We start from the raw sequence: 22516 nt of genomic DNA on the forward strand, positions 1-22516 counted from the left end.
ACGCCTCAAAGACCCCAGCCAAAGGCCAGATTACAAACACACCGCTGACATACCCACCTGGCTCCTGATCTCTGACCAGGTTTGGATAACTGCTTAGAGAAGAGCAACATCCTCCCCCACAGCCACCCCCCTGCATAGCCAGCCCCCCAGATACGTACCATTGAAAAGCTGCCATAGGATTTGGGATGGGGGGGGCGGGCTTGCAAACCTCCCGGATTTTTTTTTTTAAATAGAGAAAATAACAATCAAACCAGCCCCCCACCTCTTGTAAACCAAAAATTACGCCCCCCCCACCGCCCCAAGCCAGTGACTTCCCAAGGCATCAGGGGCAGAACCCTGCAGGCTGCTGCCAAGCCCAGCCCCCCCTGCCCCAAGGAAGCGGTGCCCCGGGAGAGGCAGGGATGTGTGGAGACAAAGCCCTGCAGCCCTGCACACACTCACTGGGACATGGGAGCAGCCATCTTGCTCTGTGGACTCTCTGCCTGCTCAGATGCTCTCAGCTGCCAGCAGCTGCAGTGGCCACTAGCGGTGGCCAGGGCTGGATGGGGAAAGGGGGGGCTGGTGGGAGGGGGGATTTACTGGAGGGGCCTGTCTCTCCCCAGGTGATTTATTTCCCCCCAAGCCACAGGCCTGACCTCCTTCCAAAAAAAAAACCCCTTTCAGGCTGAGGCATCGCCCACACTGTGAGCTGCTATTTGGATTAATGATGTGCAACGTGAGAGCACCCAGACAGCCCAGCTGAGAGTATGCCAGCTGCTGCACATGGTAAGAGGCAGCGCCAGGCCTGAGGAGTTTACAAGACAGACAAAGGGAGGGTCCCCAGAGACGCCATGGGCCCCTTGGAGAGGCGGTCAGCTCCTGTATCAAGCAGTCATGAACGAAGCGGCTCCCCCGGGGTGTCTAGCTGGGCAATGAGCTCTTTGGAGAAACCCAGCTCCGAGCTTGGCGACCACGGTCCCACAGGGAGCCTGCGGCAGAGGTAGGAATCGAACCCTGGGCTCCTCTGCTTTACAGAACTACCCATCCCTGCATCGTCTATACGCCTTCAAAAACAGACTCCTGCCCCCTTCCCCAGCCGAAAACAAATCTCACCTAAAGGAAATGTCTTTTAACCTCAACGCAGGCAGGTCTCATTTCCCCCTCTCCCTCCCCCTCCCCGATTTTTGTATGAGGCTGGAGCTACAGTGCTGGATGCGGCAGAAAAACCTCAGCAGAAGAAAGCAATCCAAAGGTTTCCATTAACTGTTCATTTGTAAATTCCAAAGGATGGACGTTTATTTTAAAAAACAAACACCCAACAAAACAAAACAAGACCAGACCATACATCCTCCTGCAGCGTTTGCAATCCAAACGTGGCATCGCTGTTGGCGACCTGAACCCAAAAGGGAAACATGGGACATGGAAAGTGGAACAAGGAATGGCCAGCCTGGAGCAGACCCAAAATCCCTTAGGTCCAGTATCCTGGCTCTCGCTGAGGCCAGCCCCAGCTGATGCCAGATAACAGAAATGGATCAGCCGATGATTGAAACTAGCCTATTTCCCCCCCAACTATTATAGATACTGACTCACAAGTCAAAATGAAACAGACTAGTCTGGTTTTGTGGTACAAACAATGGTGGGTCAAAAGGAAGTTTTAATGTGGTAAGGGTCTGTCTGTCGGTGAGCAAAAAACTACCATGCACAATTTTGAAAACGACACTGCCCCTTGAGACCTGAAGAAGCGCTCCGTGCAAGCGCGGAAGCTTGTCTCTCTCACCAACAGAAGTTGGTGCAGAGAAGATATTACCTCTCCCAACTTGACTCCCCCTTTAAACAATTAAGTCAGTCCTATGGCTCTATAATACCATAAGATCACACTGTATCATGGGCAGGTCTGCCACATCTCTCTTGCTGGAGACGCTCTCGATAGAGCAATAGTTCAAGAGTATCCCCTCTTGGGATGAAAAATTCTGCAACGTAATTTCAGGAGACATCAAAAATCTTCCATCACATTAGAGGCAACACAAAACAGGGGCTTATCATGGAAACCGTTAGGCAACCTTAACTACTGCCAACCTTAACTATTGATGGTGCCAGCACTGCCTATAATTTGTAAACTTCACTCATTTATGTTTCTCCCAGCTTCACGGCTCTGAAGGAGAGAGGTTTAGGCTTGGCCCACAGACAGTTTTTGTCCCACTACAGCTAAGTGGGGTAGGGGAGGTGGTTTGTTACCAAAATCGTTATAACAGGCACGATGCTGGTGCGGATGCAGTTACACCAGCCTAAACGTGCCTTTTACCAGGAGATATTATTCTCCTTCCCATTTAGGTTTAGCTATACTGGTGTAAAGCTCCTACCGAGGCTGTAAGCTCTTTGGGGCAAGGAATAGGGTTTCTTGGGCGGGGCAGAGGGTGTATAGCTCTGCACAGGGGGTCCTGGTCCATTGGGGCTGCTAGGTGCTGCTGTGATACACGTGGTAAGTAAATAATAATCATAATATACTGATACGACTGCGTCTGCACTAAGGAGAGCTAGACCAGCGTGCCGACACCCGGACAGGTAAAACATGATGACTTCCGTGTTACTTAGATCAGTGGTTCTCAAACTTTTGTACTGGTGACCCCTTTCATATAGCAAATCTCTGAGTGTGACCCCCCGTTATGAATTTAAAACACAATTTTTATATATTTAACACCATGATAAATGCTGGAGGAAAAGCGGGGTTTGGGGCGGAGGCTGACAGCTCTTGACTCCCCATGTAGTAACCTCGTGACTCCCTGAGAGGTCCCGAGCCCCAGTTTGAGAACCCCAGACTTAAATGCTGCGAACAGGCATATACTTGACTCTGCCAGACCAGGGGTCCCCCTGAAGTCACCCAGGCTGACTCACCAGTGTAAAGGCAGGCACATGCCCATCTGTTTGCAAGTTCAGAGCTGGATGCTCAAACTAAAGCGTCACACGGCGCCGGGTTTACAACGGAGCCAAGGGGAAGGGGCCCATTACAGACCCGTCTAACCCATCCACACGGCTGGGTCTGGCCCCTCGCCCGGGGCAGTCCAGCGCCCAGGCCTTGCTGTGTAAGCGTTTGCTCACCTGTAGTGGGCTTGCCACCCAGCAGCCGGGCTCCACCACGTGGGCCAGGCAAGGCAGCTGGCCACGGGGCCAGTGGGCGCAGCTGGGCCAGGCAGGCTCTCGGGGGTCGCGTCCCAGAGGTCTGCCCTGCTCCCCAGTGCGGGTCTGGCTCCCACCTGTCTCTTCTGCCCGCCACCTGTGGGTCCCCACTCGCCTCCCCGGGGCTGAGCCACCTGGGATAGGTGCAGACACCGGGCCGGTCTTGGCCGGTGGAGGGGGCAGTACGGGGGGCTCGGGCAGGGCCCACCAGACAAGTGGTCCTGAGGGAGCCTGGCCCAGGCAAGCCCCGCTCCTGCTCCGGCCTGGCTGATCACACTGTGCCGGGGAGCCAGCCCTGGTCACCCTGCCGGCTCAGCCCGGCGGACATGGTGAGAGTGTGGCCGAATGCAGGGCATGGAGGAGTGGGTCGTGGGGTGGGGTGGGGTGCTGAGCAGTAGGGGAGGTTTGTGTGTTTTGGGATGCTGGGAAGTGGGAGGTTGGGGGGGGGGCTTGGCAGTGGGGGTGCTCTGTGTGTGTTGGGGCCCTGGCCAGTGGGGGGTCTGTGTAGGGCCCTGGGCAGTTGTGGTGGGGGTCGCTGGGCAGTGGGGAGTTTGTGGGGGGTGCTGGGTATAGGGGTCTGTGGGTAGTGGCGGTGGTGTGCAGGGCACTGGACAGTCGTGGTGAGCGGTGTGTGGGGGGGGGGGCAGTCTCGGAGCGGGAGAGCACTGGGCATAGGGGAATGGCGGGGTGTGGTGTGGCACAGGCCTGCCCCCGAGGGCAAAGGACCCGGAACGTTCTCCTCTCCTGCCTGATGCCTGGATGGTTGGAGGGGGACCCGCTCCCGTGTGAGGACGCCTGACCGCTCTGGAACGTTAACAGCTGGAGGGATTTACACCCCCCCACACACACCCCCAGGGCTTATCCTTCAGGAGAGGAGCCTGCATGTACCTGTTTTTACCTCCCCGCTGCCCGGCCCCATCTTGTCCAGCCCCTGTGGGGTGCAGAGACGTGGCTCTCGCCTCCTGCTTCACCTGTTCCTGGTGTGGATCCAGAATTAGATGAAGGGAGGTGGGGCAGGGACTTGGGTGGAATGTGCTGGATTAGGAGCTGTATTGTATCTGGCGGAAGCTGGCCCTTGGAACGGGGAGGGGAAGGCTGCCAGCCTGGAGAGCGAATTCCTCTCTCTGAGGGTTTTTTAAAGATCTGAGACAGGCTGGCAAGAGACGCCTTGTCCCAGAATGTTCTCGCCCGGATACCTTAGCTCCCGCCTCGCACTACCGGGCCCTGAGATGAAACCAAAGACGGGGGCTCGGAAGATGAAAATGCACTCAGGCAAGTGAGAGAGAGGACTTGGTCTTTTGAATCACTTTCGCTGCACCAAGCGCTCTCCTCCTCCAGTCTCACAGGAGCCCACATTAGAACTTGAAAGATCATTTGGCTCCAGGGCTAATGAACAGAAATGTCCAGAGGACCCTACCGGCTGGGAAATAGAGGCGTCCGGAAGCGCAAAAGGCTAACCCAGTTTCCAACAGACAGCAGGAAAGATTCATCTCCGCTCTCCCTGTCCTTGCACTGAACCTCCTTCCGCTAGGACCCACTGCCAGGGATGGAGCAGCCTGGTCTAGCCAGGAAGTGGGAACTGCTTACATTTTCCCTGGGATCTGGAAAATGATATTAGCCACATTCAGTCCTGCAGGCTACTGTGCATTCCACTGGAGGGTGGGAGGGAAGTGGTGGCTAATAGGGTACCAGATCTTAGGGGAGACCCTACTGAAAACATGCAGAATTGGTGGGCAAACAGCACCTAGCAATTGCTATAGGGTCCATCTAGGCCCAGCGCTACTTCAGAGGAAGGTGCAAGAAACCCTGCCGTTACAGGGTAACTTGCTCTCAGGGGAAATTTCTTCCTGGCCATCAATAGAGAGATACGGGCTCGTGCCCCGACGCAGGAGAACTTCTATCCCCTCCAAAACCCTGGGACAACTCCGGACCTTTTTGTTTACCCAGCAGCCCCCAGTCAACATCCCAACCCCTCAGCAAGACTCACGCACTCCAGAATGACCCCAGCAGCAACACCCCAAACCATTAACATCCGGTCGACTCACCAAGGGGTGTATGCGCTTAAACTGAATTTCGATGCGATCTTCTTGCTGCAACCTCTCCGTGTTCCTTCCCATGCCCCTTCTTGTCACGTTACATCTCCTATCTCACTGTGAGCTGTTTGGGGCAGGGACCTTCGTCTCTCCGTTCTGTAACATGCCTGCCACATTTCTGGGCACTCTACATGTCATAAATCATTCTAACAACAGATGGGCCGCAGCTCTCCTTGGGACAGCAGCAGGATTCTTAGCAGCCTTCTCAGAAGTGCACCTGTAATTTAAACTTGTCTCCATTCGGAGACCACAACTGCTAAAAGGGAAGCCCTGAGATTAGCTAGCGAATTGGCCGTGGGAGATTTGTGTTTCTAGCTAGGCCTCCGGCTGCTCCCCCTTGTTATCACCGATTGGGTTTCAGCACCGTCACATGCTCTACAGAGCAGGAACATGAGTTGCTCAGAGAGGTTCCCAATTAGCCCTCACCAGGAAGGCAAGGGCATTTGGGGCACAGGAGCCAAGTTAAGATTCAGCACAATAAACATGGTTTACTACGGCATTTCCTTCCATGTCTGATCAGGAACCAAGGGCACTGCTCCTCCGGGGCCTGAGTCAGAAGGTCCTGAACACTTCCAAGAGGTGCTGAGCAACCTGATTTCCAAGGGCTCAGCACCCATCTCTGGGGCCAGACTTTCAGCAGGCATGTTGGGTGCTGGGCTCTTTTGAAAATCTGGCCACTTACCTTGGTAGTTAAAGGGGCACTGGATGCTTTGGAAGAGCTAAAGAAATGCCCTGGCTCCTGTTCCCCTGGTATCCAAGAACTACATAACCTGGGATGTATTTATCCATCCAGCACTCCGCTAATGTAGGGAAGTACCATCCCCATTTTACAGCTGAGGAATTGAGGCAGAGAGAGACTAAGTGACTGCCCCAAGGTCACACAGGGAGTCTGTGGCATCCCCAGTCCAGTGCCTTATCCACAGGACATCCCTCCCTGCTGCTGGTTGGAAAGGAGAAAGGGGAAATAAAGAGGTGTGCGGGGACAAGTAGGAGCCATCTTTTCATAGGACGGACCTGCCACGTACGAATCGCTTCAAGCTGACAGGGTTTCTAAACAGCTCTTGGCCAAAGCATCCTTTTACCCTAATTGGAGGGTGTTTGGATGTTGGATAGTTTGCAGAGTAAACTGCTCCTCCCCAAGCTCTGGTGATAGACAGTTTTAATAACAAATCCTGTGTTTTTCCATATCGGAAATGTTCCCTGTCCCTAGGAATTCCCAGCCTTTCACAATTCAGAGGAGGGACGCAGACATGCACATGGCACTGCCATCCTCTCAGCCTGCAGAACCCCCTCTTGGCAGCGAATGCTTCCTCCCGTCAGCCTCCTCCTGCTCCCTTCGTGCGATACGGTTTAGAGGAGCTGGTTCTTTGGTAAATCGCTCCCATCACCGAGAAATACCTGCTGGCCTACCTGCTCTGTAGCTCCAGGCAGGACTCGAGCCCAGAAGCCCTCTCAGCTGTCCACACAGGCTCAAGGTTACAGATAGCACAGAGGGATTCTTCCCAGTTCACAGTGAGAATGACCTGAATCTCGCGGAACAGTGTTCTCAGAAACGGCACAGAGACAATGACCGGTGTTTACACTACCCGTCCTGGGACACGGTTATACCCTAGAAGGGATCTTATGGCGGAGATAGGAAGATGCCATCTCTAGCACATAGATTTACTGTGAAACAAATGCAAGGAGTGAAATTCTGGCCCTGCTGAAGTCAATGGGAGTTTGGCCATTGATTCCAAATGGGGCCAGATTGTCACCCAGGGTTGCTAGATCTCACAAGTTTCACAATATCTGGTGTCTCTCTAAAAGCCCCAGCTCCTGGAGTCATGTTATCTTGTGACAAATTTCCTGCCCTACAAAAAATTTTGAGGTTTCAACATTTTTTCCTATCCTGAATTGGGACAAAAAGTCCAAATCTCAAAATTTTTCACAAAATCTGAATTTTTTTTTCCATCTAGCCAATCACAATATTTTATTTCAATAAATCTGAACTGTTTTGTTTGGATTTCAACCTTTTTATTTTTAAAAAATTCGAACAGAACATGGCAAATGTCTGTACAGAAAGTCTTTGTGGCATGAAACGTTTTGATTTTTACAAAGTGTCAAAATGGGACGTTTTCAAACCCCCCGCCCCGATTTAAAAAACAAACAAACAAAAAACAGGTGTCAGAAAACTCCCAACCAGTTCTACTTTCTAGCCCTTGTCGTTGCAGAGGGAAAAACACCCTCCCGCAAACGTGATCTGAGTGTGACTGAAAGGTTCAAAATCCAGATGGCAAAAGGAAGAACCCCAAACAAAGTATTATTTTTTTACAAAGTCTCCTGGCTTTTGAAGACTCGGAGGCGGCGATGCCAGAAAGGTGCCTCTTTCTGAAGCCGTTAATGGAAGTCATGTTTCCCTTTATTTCCTGAATGAGTTAAACCCTCTCTCTTTTTCTTTGCTGTCACCCTTCTTTCCTTTCTGGGTCGGAGGCGCCCTGCGATCGACATAACCTGACGTGACACGCGTGGAGTAGAGAGCCCCTCCTCAGCGGACATTACACGCTCCAGTCCCCAGCTGGAACGTCGGCAGGGACATTTGCTCGCATCCTCTGCACCCCGCCGCAGCCAGAATTCTTGATTCCCCGACACCCCAGCACGACAGAGCCTCCCCGCACCCCCAAACCACAGCAAGAAGAGGCCCCACGTGGGGATCACAACCCAGGGGAAGGTCTGCTGTGCGGAGCAGTGTTCGTCTCTCCCCAAACCCATGTGCAGTCCCCACTCGTTTCCCTTGCAGGGGTTTTTCCAAAGGGCAGAGCCAGTGACCCAGAATCGCAGGAGCAGCCCAGTATGGCCACGGGCCCGCCTGGCTCTGTTCTGTCAAGCTGATGCAAAGAGCGCTCAGCCTCAAACACAGGCTGCGTTGACACGGATTCTCTGCTTCCTCTGCCCCTGGCCAAGAGGCCTGGGTCAAGCCGCACTGGGGAGCGGGAGAGAAGAGCTGGCAGGCCCCTGGTGGTCTCTCAAGGGCTGGCCCTGTAGGCTCCGGCGGCGCTGAATTTAATGATGTGCTCTGCCTGCATATTTTATCTGGCAGCTGGTTGTTTTGGGTCAGGGTCTCTGATGGTCTGTCCTTAGCCACCTCCGTTAACAGACGGAACAAACACGGGGGCATCAGAAAGGCGGCTCTGTAGTGCTGGGAAAGCTGTACTGCCCTCCCACCCCTCTCTTAAGCCCACAGGGTTCCTACAGACTAGGGGTACAGCGCCTGGCACGATGGGGTCCTGATCCAGGACTGGGGCTCCTAGGTGCTATGGGAATAATAATAAATAATAAATAATCATAAATGCCTTGTTACCAGCTGGGCTTCCACCTCTGTTCCACTGCGGGGAGACAAAGGGTCAGAAAATCCCACGTGCTGATGAGCCAAGTTTATTGGGTAAATAACTGGAGTGGGACCATGGGGTGTATTCAGAGGGGTGGAGATACTAAGGGAGATTGGGACTTTCGGTTCCCCCTGTCCTGTAACATGAGAATGGGACACCCAGCAAAATTAAATGGTGAGAGATGAAAAATCGATAGAAGGAAACACAACTTCACCCAGCATGGGCTGCAGAACTCAGTACCACAGGAAGTTGTTGAGTCCAAGAACTCAAAAAGATTCTGAAAGGTACTGGGCATTTATATGGATAATAAAAACATCCACAGTTCTTACCATTAATTACAACAACATTTTTGAAAGGGATATGAGACCTCGTGCTACAGGGCTTCAGCCAATATGTATTAGAGACCAGGGCAAGACCCCCCCTGGAGGGCAGATTATCCCACAACTGCCTCCTTCGACTGAACTGCCTGGTACTGGCCACTGTCAGAGGCAGGATGCTGGAGCAGATGGCGCTGGGGCCTGATCCAGACTGGCGGCGTCTATGGTCCTACGCACCCAAACCCTTGTGACACGAGCACGCGGCAAGCAAAGTAATACATAACACCGCCTCACGGCATAACATCGCCAACTGTGGCCGACGTGTCTCTCTGTTGGGATCGGGCACAAGATGCCTCTGTCGTCTGGGCACGAATGAGGGATAACGAGTGGCGCAGAGATCCACGTGCTCTTCTGCGGGAGCTAGTTTACATTTTGCGCCAGCGGCTCTCTGGGAAGAGGGGAAGGCGTGAGCATGGCTGCCAGTGGCTCCAGAGTGCCCAGCTTGGAGGATTTCTACCAAGCCACCCCGCAGCCGGCGACAGGAAGGCTGTGTTCCAAAATCAAATCGGAGCCAGGGAAAGCCCCCCGGGACATGCTCGAGACCGGCAGGAGCCCCAAATGCCACCGCCCACTTTGGAACTTCCTCGGCTGGGTCGCTCGGTCCTGGCAGCCCTCGGAACCCAGTCGTGGCGTGTTAGGAAGGGTGGGAGGAGGCGGGCAGGCAGCTGGCTTGTGAAGGGAGTCCCCACCCGAGCGGGAGACAGCACCCAACGCGGTGTCTTTTGGGGGGAATTAAAAATACTGGCAGCTATTGCGCACACAGTGCCCAGACGCGCAGCGCAGCGGGAGCCCTTTGCTGGAGTCAAAGCCCTTTTCATTCTGCCGACACAACAAGCCCGTGCCAGCTGTTACAAGGGAGGAGCTGCTGGCGCCTGGCCGAGGAAGGGCAGAGCAGTGGTTAGGGCTGTGGTCTGGGACTGGGGAGACCCAGGGTGAGTTCCCTGCTCCAGCAGACTCTGGGTGTGGCCCTGGGCCAGTCACTTGCGCTAGGTCTCAGCCCCATTTTACAGATGAGGAATTACCACCACTCCCTGTCGGCAGGACAAAGACAGTAGAGAGGCTCAGATCCTATGGTGACGGGAACCAGATAAGCTCCTCGGAGAGAGGTTACTGGGCAAGCGGCCTGGTTAGCTCGCTGCCTCCCTAGCACCAGACCCACAGAGTCCGCCACCCGCGACCGCAGCTCCCAGGCTGTTTCGGAGCATCCCAGTCACTGTGTATGTGATTAACCTGCCTCCTGGCAGTACTGCTCTGAACCAAAGCCCAGGGTCTGTGCAGGCAGCAGGACGAGAAATGTCCCGTTGAGAGTCAGCTCTCCCAAGCTCCGACCCACTCAGCCATCTCCTCCAAGGGTCGCCAAAGCATGGGCCAGCGGGAAGGAGGAGGAGGGACTGGGGAGTTTATTTCTTCTATTTACTGAAATGCCCAGACTTTTCAAGCAACTCCTGTCCCGACTCGGCCGTGATCTCATGATGCTTCGCAGAATGCCAGAGGGGCCTTCTGAACCCCTCCTCCTCCCACCCAAACCCGGACATTGCTAGAGGACTGAATCATATTCGCCTGTCCTAGCACTTCATCGTTCACTGAGCTGGAGCCAGGATGTACAGTCCTTGCAGCGCAGCCCAGCAACAAGGGAAGTTTTTGTTGAATCAGATCATGTCCTCCCCTGCACTTCCTCCCACTTCTATCTTATTCCCAGCCTCACAACACCTTACGGGCTCTTGCAAGGCAATTCGCTGCCTTTGCTGCCCCTGCAGCTAGGGAGGAGCATTATAGAGCAAATCATATTTAGGAATAATATAGCCAAAAAATGATGACGAAAAAGCAAAAATCAGCTCAAATCTCTCTAGATGTAGGAGTTTCCTCTCTCAAAGTGCAGAATAAAGCACTGAGAATGCCACTTTTTGATTGCACATCTTAATTTGTAACCACGGCCATTTCAACCACCAGCTAATTAGTTGGAAATTGGCTTTGAGAAATGCATCCCTAAAATCAATCCCCCCCCACCCCCCTGCACCTGGGAAGGGCTTGGAGTTCCTGTGTTTTCAAGGTGGTCTGGTGACCTTTCAAGGTGACCAGGAGTTCTCTGGGATTTCATCCTGGACAGCCTTCATTCCCTGAATTCACACAAACCACTGGAGCAAAGATCTGACTTGTCTCCTCAGAGGAATGCAACTTTGTGGCGGGTAACTAGCTTCTCAACAGAGGAAAGACGCATGGTTAATCCTGACCTGGGGCAGAGTCAGGAAGGAGGAGGTAACTGTCAAATCCTAATTCTGTCTCCTTTACACCCTGAGGCAGGCTCCCTCCCCTCCTCATCACCCCTCCCCCCTTCTTTTTTTTCCTTTGTGGAGGGGAAGGAATGTTTCATGAAAGAAGAGAAAACAATCCCCCGATCAGTTCAGCCTCTGTTCCAGGCTCTTTTTAATTTATAAATTCTAACCGAGTCCAATTTGTTACAGCCAAAGAATAATTGACGGAAATGAAAAGGGAGGAAAGAAATTTAAATTGTGATTCTTTCACCGTTCTGGTGAAACAACTGATTCAGAGCAAATTAAGCAGGTTCCTTTCCCTCCCACCACTTTGGCCTGCGCCTGCGGGAGCACACCGATCTCTTGCTGCAGCGCCTTCTCAATTACCTACTATTGTTCTTCATTATTTCTATTACTGTAGTACCCAAAGGCACTGGTGCTAAGCAGTACACACTCAGTGAGAGACAGTCGTTTCCCCAAAGAGGTTTAGACGAGACTGAGTGGGAGGGGAAACTGAGGCACAGCCAGAGGAAGTGGCTTCCCCACAGTCACACAGCAGGTCAGGGTCAGAGCCAAGAACAGAACCCAAATCTCTTGATGCCCAGGCCAGTGCCCCACCCACTAGACCATAGTGAGTCTCTCTGAAGAGGTTAGGGGCACACACAGAAAGAGACAAGTGGATTTAGAACAAGGTTTAGCTCAGTGTTTCTGACTCTCCAGAGAGGGGCCAATGCAGCCTCTGCAATTCCCTCTTCACTAACTGCAGGGGAAGGGGGACATGCATGCAGACTGCACTGGGGAATGGAAGATACTGCATGCAAACCCAAGCAAATTTGCATGGACTAAACCTTGAGTGTGAAAACCTGTCTGTGCACATTTAGAGACAGATGATGAAAATTTGCCCTTAATCTCTATCTGTCTCATTATTTACATGCGGGGTGTACGGACAAAGCACCGGTGAGCGGTTTTGTTTTTACTGGTCTAGCACCTTTGGCAAGTAACGGTATTGAATGACAAGGTGCCCTGTCCATGGCATGTGCTCTAGGTACGTGTACACCATCCGTTCACCTCTCGGGCCAGTGTCCTAGCAGTGTAGCTCCATTGACTTCAAGGCACTCCCAATTTACACTGGTGGAAACTAGCGGAGGATCAGCCCCATTTACACACTACCATTTAGTTATCTGGAGGGCAGGGTGCAATTCGCACCAGGACGCGACCCCGTACGGCCTGGCAATGGCCCAGCACTAAGGAGCTGCTTCAGGTGCGAGACTTCCAAAATGGCCCAGATATTTAAAGCAAATAAAGAAAAAACTCCCTCCCCCACAACACACCCCAAGCCGACGGGGAAAGATGACCGGGCAAGAGGACACGCAGAACAAGCCAGGACCATATATAGCTGCACTTAGTGACATGGGACTGTAGCGTGCACTACAATGGCGGAATGTCAATCTCTTCTTCGCTTAATATCGGCCCACCGTGGACCTGCCCTGCTCTCAGCCAGAGGGCAGGCGAGTGCTCTGGTTATGGTGGAACACGGTTCATGCAAGTGGACGTGGACACAGGCAGCCTCAGAGGCGTGTATGTACGGGAACAGACATTTAGAACAGAGCATCATTCTGTGCCTTACCGGCAGAACGGTGACACTCTGACGTCGTCCACCCTAAACCATCAACCGGCCTAGATACTTGTCGCACTCAAGTCCGAGGCAAATTGCAGAAGCAGAGTGGTCTAGTGGTTAACACAGAGAGCTAGGCATCCGGAGGCCTGGGTTCTGTTCCCAGCTCTTCTAATAACTGCCTGAGTTTCTTCTCCTTTTGTGTCGATTTAGGCTGGAAGCTCTTTGGCGAAGGGCTGACACCTACGCTGTGTGTCTAGACAGCGCCCAGCACAAAGGGACCCTGGTCCTGACGGAGGCCTTTAGTAACCCAATCACCAGAACCAGACACAACAGTGACCCTTGAATCCCGCACTGTGCCTAGGAAAAGCATTCCGGGTAAGTTCTTTTTGAACAAACAAACCAACCACAGAGGCTTACAGGGGAGGGGGGACAAAGAGAAAAATTAGAATCGCTTCCAATCATCAGCTCAGACTTCAGATACGGCGGCACACAATGACCTGGGGCACCAGCCTGCCGAAATTTCATTTTAAAATATTTATCTGTATTACGGTCACGTCTGGAAGTCAGAGCTCCATTGTGCCAGGCGCTGTACAAACATACAATTAAAGAGGCAGTCCCTTCCCACAGCAGGGGTAGCTCAAGAAAATCATGAGATGATACTGGTCAGTATGAAAAGCAATGGTCACAGCTAACCAGCTGCCTAGCCATTGTCCAGGGCTGTCGAGGCATCACAGCAGAGAAGAGACTGAAGGAGGAATTCGAAGGAGGACCACAAGGTGGCTTTGAGAGTCCGTTTCAGGGTTGAGAGTTCCAGAGGGCGGAAAAGACCTTCAGACCCAGGGAACCCAGCTCGGTTCTCCCTCTGACTTGTAAAACAGTCAACTGCTCTTCGCTTTTGGAATTTTTCATCAAGTTTCTGCCTAGATCAGTGGTTCCCAAACTTGTTCCATCATTTGTTCAGGGAAAGCCCCTGGCAGCCGGGCCAGTTTGTTTACCTGCCGTGTCCGCAGGTTTGGCCGATCGCGGCGCCCAGTGGCCGCGGTTCGCTGCTCCAGGCCAATGGGAGCTGCTGGAAGCGGCTGCCAGTACGTCCCTCGGCCCGCGCCACTTCCTACAGCCCCCACTGGCCTGGAGCAGCGAACCGCGGCCACTGGGCGCCGCGATCGGCCAAACCTGCGGACACGGCAGGTAAATAAACTGGCCCGGCCCGGCAGGGGCTTTCCCTGCAGAAGTGGTGGAACAAGTTTGGGAACCACTGGCCTAGAGCCACTTTTCACAGAGCCTTGAAAATGGGGCTTGTAATGGCTGCGCAATTATATACCACTCCTCTAAGTTTGCCCCAGAGCTAGACTGGCCATGGTCCATGCTTGGAATCAAATACACATTTGTCATTATTATTTAATTAGATTTCTAGTTCTAGTTCTAATATTTCATTGTAACCCCCCTCACCCCCCAACTGTACTAACATATCCGCCTAAGACAGACAAACACATAACAAGACTCATTTTCCTACCATCTAGCTCTGAAGAGGCAAAAGAATCCAAGAGATCTATTCAATGCACAATTCCAGTTATTAGTTACAGATTTAACAATCATGGATGGATGATGAAATGAACCCACCTAGGAGCAGGGCCGGATTAACTCTCCTATGGGCCCAGGGCTATTAGATTGTGTGGGGCCCCTGTATACAAGTCTTTTTCCTAATTTACAACAAAATGATCACAATTATGGCATTGTGGCTATTAACACTATACTAAACTTGCCTTTTAATCAACATAAAGCCATTCTGTGGTTACATTTCAGTCTTAAAACATATATAATATAGTTCAATTCATTCAAAATAGCCTACTTCTTACCTTAGAACAACTGTTTTATTAGTTTCTTTCTGGGAGGGAGTTTGGGTGCAGGAGGGGGCTCCAGGCTGGGGCAGAGTGTTGGGGTGAAGGAGAGGGTGAGGGGTGCGGGCTCTGGGAGGGAGTTTGGTGCAGGAGGGGATTCTGACCTGAGGCAGGGGGTTAGAGTGCAGGAGGGGGTGCGAGGTGCAGGCTCCGGCCAGGAGGCACTTACCACAGGCGGCTCCCAGCCGGCAGTGCAGTAGGGCTCAGGCAGGCTGCCTGCCTGCATGCCATGGTCCCACGCTGCTCCCGGAAGTGGCCGGCTGCTGGCACATCTCTGCGCGCCCCTGGGGGAAGGGGGACAGCATGTCTCCATGCACTGCCCATGCCCGCATGCTGTAGGGATGGTAGTGGGGGTGGGGTCAGCATGCGGCGCCGCCTTCCCCACACTCTCAGGGGCTGCAGAGATGTGCCAGCAGCCAGTCACTTCCGGGAGCGGCTTGGGGCCACGGCATGCAGGCAGCCTGCCTGAGCCCTGCTGCGCCGCTGGACTTTTAGCGGCCCGGAGATCGCAATCGACTGGCAGAGGCTCCAGGATTGAGGTCCCCCTTAGCCTGAGGCCCTGGGCTGCAGCCCCTAAAGCCCCTGCGTTAATCCGGCCCTGCCTAAGAGCGTTATGAGACAATCACAGAAATGTGGGGCTGAAAGGAACATCAAGAAGCCGTCAAATCCAGCCCCCTGCGCTGAGACAGGACCATGTAAACCTAGACCATCCCCCGTTCTCTCTACACCAGCCCTTTGCATGTCTGCAGACTGTGATCAGGTCCCCCTCAGCCTGCTTTTCTCAAGACTAAACATGCCCAGTTTTTAACCTTTCCTCCCAGATCAGGTTTTCTAAGCTTTGGATCATTTTTGTTGCTCGGCTCTGGACTCCCTCCATTTTGTCCACATCTTTCCTGAAGTGGGGCACCCAGAACTAGACACAGGACTCCAGCTGAGACCTCACCAGAGCAGAGCAAAGTGAAACAATTACCTCCCATGTCTAACCTACAACACTCCTGTTAATACACCCCAGAATGAGATCACCCATTGGTGATTCAGATCCAATTTGTGATGCACTATGACGCCCTAGATCAGGTGTCTCAAACAGACGGCCCACGGAGTTATTTGCTGCGGCCCACCAAGCTCCCCACCCTGGCATTATTTCCTGCGGCTGCCAAGCTCCCCTCCCCTACTGCCTCCCTTCTCCCCCAGCGCGCCACGTTCCCGCTCCTCTGCCTACTTCCAGGCGCTTCCCGCAGCCAAACAGCTGTTTGGCGGTGCTTAGCACTTTCCAGGAGGGAGGTGGGAGGAGCGGGGACCCGCGCGCTCAGGGGAGGAGGCAGAGAAGAGGCGGAGATTTGGGTAAGGGGTTGGAATAGGGGCAGGAAGGGGGCAGAGTTGGGGTGGGGACTTTGGGGAAGGGGTTGGAATAGGGTTAGGGAAGGGGTGGAGTGGGGGCAGGGCCGGGGCCAGCGGGGGGAGGGGTGTCAGTGGTGTGGCCCTCGGGCCAATGTACTCGTCCTCATGTGGCCCTTGTGGTGATTTGAGTTTGAGATCCCTGTCCTAGATCCTTTTCAGCAGTACAACCAATTAGCCAGTTAGTCCCCAATTTGTAGCTGTGCATTTGATTTTTTCCTTCCAAGAGAAGTACGTGGCACTTGACTTTTTTGAATTTCACCTTGTTGAATTCAGGCCAATTCTTCAATTTGCCAAAATCGTTTTGAATTCTAATCCAGTCCTCCAAAGCGTTTGCCACCACTCCCAACTTGGTGTCATCTGCATATTCCCCACTCTATTATCCAAGTCATTAATGAAAATATTGAATGGTACCAGACCCAAGACTGACCCCTGCTGGACCCTACTAGATACCAGTTTGATTGCAAACCATTGCTAACTACACTTTGAGTCTGGTCTTTCAACCAGCTGTGCACAATTTCATCTAGACCACATTTTCTGAGCTTGCTTATGAGAATGCCATGTGGGACTGCATCAATGGCCTTACTAAAATCAAGCCATATCATGCCCATTACTTCCTCCTACCCACCAGGCCAGTAACCGTGCCAAAGAAGGAAATTAGTTTGGTTTGGCATGATTTGTTCTTGACAAATCCATGTTGGCTATTCCTTATCACCCTATAATCCTCTAGGTGCCCACAAACTGATTGTTGAATAATTTGTTCCAGTATCTTTCCAGGTATCAAAGTAGGGTCTATAATTCCCCAGGTCCTCCTTGTTCCCCTTCTTAAAGATAGGAACTATGTTTGCCCTTCTCCGGTCCTCTCGGGCCTCACCCATTCTCCCTGAATTCTGAAAGATAATTGTTAACAGTTCTGAGATTGCTTCAGCTAGTTCTTGAAGTACGGGGAACAGTGGGAGAGGGCTCTTCAATTTGCTATCAGGAGCACAATTGATTAAAAATTTCAACAACTTTCAGGTTTGCTTGAAATACTTATTATTAGAAATCCATTATTATCCATCACTTGGCATCTTTAAATCAAAATTGCTCTAGCTCAACCAGAAGATATGGGCTTGATGCAGGAATCCCTGGGTGAAATCCTCTGGCTTGGGCTATACAAGAGTCGAAAGTGATCCCGCCCTGCCCCTGATGTTAAAAATCTATGAAAGGGGCTGCCCGCAGAGGAAATGTGGTTCAATAGACTCACTAGCACAGTCTTTTAAGACAGCTGAGTGCTGAAATTAGAAAATAGATGTTCCCCCAAGACCTTTCCAAGAGTTAGCCCCCTCTGATAAAAGTAACTGCTGGGGAAATTCACCCCAAAGAATACCAGAAAAAGCAAGGTTCCAGCATTTGATGAAGAGACCCTGAAAACCAAATCCCGCAACTGAAGTGGGATGGAAAATGATGCATTTGACATTATGCTGAGAATGCATCCAGATTAATTCTTTCCTCCATTAAATCCTGGCAATGACAGAAGAGCAACATCCCCAGGTTTTGAAAGTAGCTAATAATGGAGAAGTAAGAACAGAAGCCGTTTGTGGGGAGATAATAGTGGTGGTTGGTTTTTGCGGCATCCACACATAAAGATGTTCCCGAGAAAGCGTTATAACTGCAGGCCCTTTTGCAGATGGATAGGAAGATTATTGTTTTAATGAGACATTACTCTTCTGGAGAGAACAGAAAGCATTAGTACCCAGTCAATTAAAAGCAGCCAAATAAAATATGAATCAATAAACCCCAAATGTCTTCAGAACCCGAGCATGACACCTCCCGGCAATTTACAACGTGGCTTCCTGCTACCACACGCCAGCAGTCTCCGACTGACCCCGTCACAAAGGGACAGTGCTGCCCTCAACCATACTCCTAGACACTCCCGTTCTACTGCCGGCTTTTCCAGGCCGCTTCTACAGCGGGAGTCCAGCGACCGGGGCAGCTGCGCCATTGCAAACCCGCAGTGTAAACAGGCAACGTTTCACTTTGCATCAGTCGAGCCCACCCCTGCTCGAGACCGAGGTGGTTCGCTGAACTGCAAGCTGCGGCCTCCCTTGTCTGCACTGGCTCCGCTAATGCCAGCTGTGGCCAGTGGCTGCTGAATCCAGGCTAATCCCAGGTACACGTCCCTAAAGTGCCACAGTGGTATGGTTGCACGGCTGCAGCGTTTTAAGTGTAGACCTGCCCAAAGCCAAAGTGCCCGAGCCAATGTTGACTTCAAGGGACATTTCAGCCAGGCCCGTAAGGAGATGCCTGCCTGTCAGCACGTGGGTAGCCCCACTGGACTCAACGAGATGCACTCAAGTCCCTCGAGGCACAGTGCTGCTGCAAAGGTCTTCATCACAAGCCATCAGCTTTAGCACCTGCACGGCAACACAACTCATTCAGCAGCTAGCGTGGGGCCATCAGCCCACACGTCTGCATGGCCCGAGACAACGGGGCTCAGCATCATTTTGAGCTGTAAGAGAATTTAAAGTTTTTCTGACTTTGGGTGCGTTTTATTTCATATTCATTCTATTAAGAAAACAAACACAAATTAAAAAACCTGTTGAGGGTTCCTGCCTGCAGCAGTCAAGACAAAAATCAAAAAGAGTAAGCGGGGCAGACCCACAGCTAGTGTAAACAGTCGCCAGGCCTTTGACTTCGGTGGAAGTACGACAATTTGACAAAGTGGTAACAACGACAAAGCCTCATAAAGGATTCAAAAGCCTTAATTACAATGCAGCTAATAATTGACACACTGGTGGAGAACCTTGCAGAACCCATGCATTAATACAAAGTTACTCGTCACTTTGGCTAATTAAGAACTTTCATGGCCAGCTTTTAACTCCACATGCTAGCACTTTAGCCCTAAAATGTCCTAGGAAAATAGAATTTTTTTATTCAAATCCTTTAGATATTCAGAACATTCTGGTTTAGAGGCTTCACTCTCCCTCTGTGTGCTTTAAAACACCGCTTCAGAAGAGGAGGACACTTTACACATGTCAGGAAGTAAACAAAACTTGAATAAATATGGCCAACAGAATATATGCTAACAAAACCTTTGCAGTCCTGGACTTTTCTCCAAAATGTCAGGGTACCCCAGTGGAATGCAATACTATACAAAGGGTTCCATTAAACTACCAGGCATTGATAGGATACATTACTTTATTGCACAGTGCCCTCTGGTAAGAAATTTTCTGGAGTAAAATTATTCTCATTGTTTTGTCATTTGAGGTGGAATACTGAAAAATTAGAGAGGCAAAGGAAATAGAAAGTAGAACAGGCAGGTGGTGGCGAATAAGGGAAAATATCCAGAGGAAGTGTGCTATCATGTGCCAGAACACAGAATAGTTTGTATTTTGAAGTTTAAAAAATAAAAATGTCGAGATTTCAGAACATTAGTTACATATTTTAAGCAACAAAGGTAAAGGTAAGCTATATTTTTTAAAACCCGCTTTGACTAACAAATATCCTAGATAAATATCCTGAGAACTGTTACTTGTTCCAGAAACACAGGGAAAGACAGCTCATGAAAGATGGATTGTTTTTCAAATGATTAAAAAAATGAAAGTGATCTATGCAAGGCAGCTGACAAGCAATGCCGTAGTTAAAAAAACCCAGCCAGATGTGCCAGCTTAATACCATCCGTGTTTCCTTGGACGCAACCGTCTTATAAAACACTCACAGACATAAACATGCCATGTACGTGATATAGTAATAATCTATAAATATACAGTATATATATATATACACACACATACACATAAAGAGAGAGAGAGCAGGAACCATCCTATAGATCCCAGCTGTACAGACATCCATAACACTGACGACAAAAACAACAACGTAAGACATGGGCGTGAAATGCAAATGGAAAGCTGTGTCATTTAACGGCATGGTAGAAAGTTGACAATGATAATACTCAAAGCACAGAACCACGGCTCCTACTGTACACAAGCGTTCCAGTTACACTTTATTTGCTGCTGCAGCTTGACTCAATGAGCCTTCTGCAGCCAGAAAACACCAACTAACCAGGATCAGCAGAGCTTCTTGCAAGCTTTTTAACTGTGTTTTCCTCAAAGCCGTTGCCTTGTCTTCTCCCCCACCAAACCTCATTTCATCTGAAGAGCGCAGCGCACTGGCCTCATCTTCCAGGCAAGCAAAACAGACACAGGAGGATGCGCCAAAGTAAAAGCTGACCCCCAAATGAAAAGAGAGGACGAAATAAAGCTCACGTCAGCATGCAACCTGTTTCTCGTAGCCCTGGGAAAAATCAATAGGCTGCAGTGAATCAAGCTCAGCTTGAAAGCCACCGGGGATTAAGATGCAAAAGCTGGGAGCTGAAGAAACAGGGTGTGCGCGTACGTTTGGGGGGAGGCTGACCATTCTGAGCGTGTACTGATGCAAGACTGAACTGGTTCTAATTACAAAGATACAACCGCCGTTCAAATGGGTTCTCGAGGGATGGAAATGGGGAAGGACATGAATCCACTTGGCTTGTAAACTGCCGTTTAGGACTGCACGGTGCTGATCGAGGGGTTCAGGGAGGATCCGACAGGTTTAATTAGGCAGAGGATATTCAGGGCTCATGCTCCTAGAACCAGGCACCATTTCCAAGCCAGGAAGTTCCGTGAGTCTGCTCGGCTCTTTCCTGACAGCACAATAGTTCATATCAGGATCTTTTGCACTGACCCTCAAGCCTTTGGCCAAGCTCACAAGGGGAAACACACTCCGGGGTCCGTAGTCTGAGCTGAACTGGCCTCAGATCGGGAGGAAACAGGACAGTTTTTACAACTTGCACCTTGATTGGATTTCATGTTTCTGGGCTCAGGGGACTCTATAAAAGCCCGTTGCAGGTGGCTGGGTGATTAAAGGCTGCGCCGTCTCTGCACAGAGGAGTGCACCTGGGATGTTAGCAGCCTGGACTTTCCCGAACCATTCGCAGGTATCCCTTCGTGGCGCTCGTCCTAGGTCAATTTCTTTGCCATCATTGCTGCAAAACTGGCCAAACACCCGCCCCCCCAGTGCTTGCTGCAAGCTTTTGTGATCTCTGCGTAACACGCACCCGCGAGAAGCTTCCCGCTAAACCCACCCTGGATTTTCCAGCTGCCGCACGATCTGAGCGAACAGCTTTCCCACTTCCCGCTGAGTAAAAAGCCGACTGCGACAGGAGCCTGGGGAGGGGACTGCCGGCTTTCACGCCGCCGTGACACAAAAGGCCACAGCGCAGGCTGCCCGTTGTTGGAAGCGCGAGGAAAGGAAAGTTGCATTTCACTTACCTAAAAGCATTTTGCTTTGGCTGCGCTGCCCGCTCGCCGCTGGTCTCCCTCCCCCTGTGCGTGTAAATGCAGCTGCATGGATTGCCAGCCGCCGCCTGCTCCAGAGCCGTGCGCCGCACAAGTGCCCCCTTCCCCGACGGAGACTTAAACCTCAATTAAAAGCTTAATGCTCTACCGAGCCCTGCCCGGAGGAGGGAAAAGCCACGCTCCCGTATTTACTGGCCCTTCCTTAGCCCAATCAGAAGCACAGATGGCAAAGTAAGAACTGTAGCCTCTCCCAGCTGAGGTCCCAGCACACAGAGATGAGGTGTTAACATGAAAATTGGATGGGAGGGGGGGGATCAGAGGATCTGGAGTGACAATGCCCCCCCCCGCCCTCCCCCTCTCGCAGGCTCGCTCGCGCTCTCTTCGTTCCTTTCCCAGGAGGAGGGAACACACGAGCGCTCCTCTCGCTCCAAGGCTGGCTCAAAGTCAGCCCCGAGGCTGCCAAAGCAAAGAAACTCTGAGCGGGAAACAGACGCACCCCCAGGAGTCGCTCCGTTCCCAGAACGTCCTCCTCTTTGGGGGCTAGTGTCGCCCCGGGAAGGCACGATGGAGCGGCCAGGGGCAGGTGGGCAGATTCCAGAGTCACCTGCTAAGCTTTGCTCCCTGCTCTCTGCAGTGTGGCCAAGAGTCCTGAGTCTCCTGCTACTGGCTGTTTTCTTTAAAGCCCCAGCTCCTGGAGTCAAGTGGATCTGTGATGATTCCAGCCTGTGTTCTTAAAGAAAAAGTACATTTCCAGCCCTCCTGTGGCTGTGGAAAAAGCTTCAAAATGTGACCCCAGGACCCCGTAAAGGCTCAAAGAGCAGAAGGCAAATAAAAGAACACCACATCTATTGTTTTCACAGAATCTCATGCCTAAGGCTACGATTTAGTCATGAACAGGTCACAGGCAAGAAACAAAAAAATCACAGCCCGTGACTGATACCATAAATGCCCCTGATTGAGTCTTGGGTGGGGGTGCGCTGCCAGGGGGGCCTCCTGGCACCAGCGGTGGTGGTGGGCTTCGGGGGGCCCGCTGCCAGGGGAGAGCCC

The 22516-nt window shown here is 51.6% G+C and overlaps 1 protein-coding gene across 10 annotated transcripts in view; it reads right to left on the reverse strand.

Annotated features, from left to right (window-relative positions):
* LOC125626683 (zinc finger protein 385C) overlaps window positions 1-22516 on the reverse strand; it is a 203778-nt gene that overhangs the window by 64205 nt on the left and 117057 nt on the right. For 2 of the 10 annotated variants that reach the window (XM_075123674.1, XM_048829993.2), the window contains exon 1: window positions 21443-21872. The exons of 5 other annotated variants lie outside the window; for them this stretch is intronic. Coding sequence is in view for 1 of the 5 variants with exons in the window: in XM_048829999.2 (XP_048685956.1) it covers window positions 21443-21452 (10 nt within the window). In the remaining 4 variants the exon portion in view is untranslated. Of the gene's footprint in view, window positions 1-158; window positions 300-441; window positions 496-21442; window positions 21873-22516 lie in introns of those variants that run through there. 3 more of the 10 variants (XM_048829999.2, XM_048829992.2, XM_048829991.2) reach the window with 3 other exon arrangements.

The sequence above is a fragment of the Caretta caretta genome, chromosome 27, assembly GCF_965140235.1.
Source record: "Caretta caretta isolate rCarCar2 chromosome 27, rCarCar1.hap1, whole genome shotgun sequence".
Lineage (NCBI taxonomy): Eukaryota > Metazoa > Chordata > Testudines > Cheloniidae > Caretta > Caretta caretta.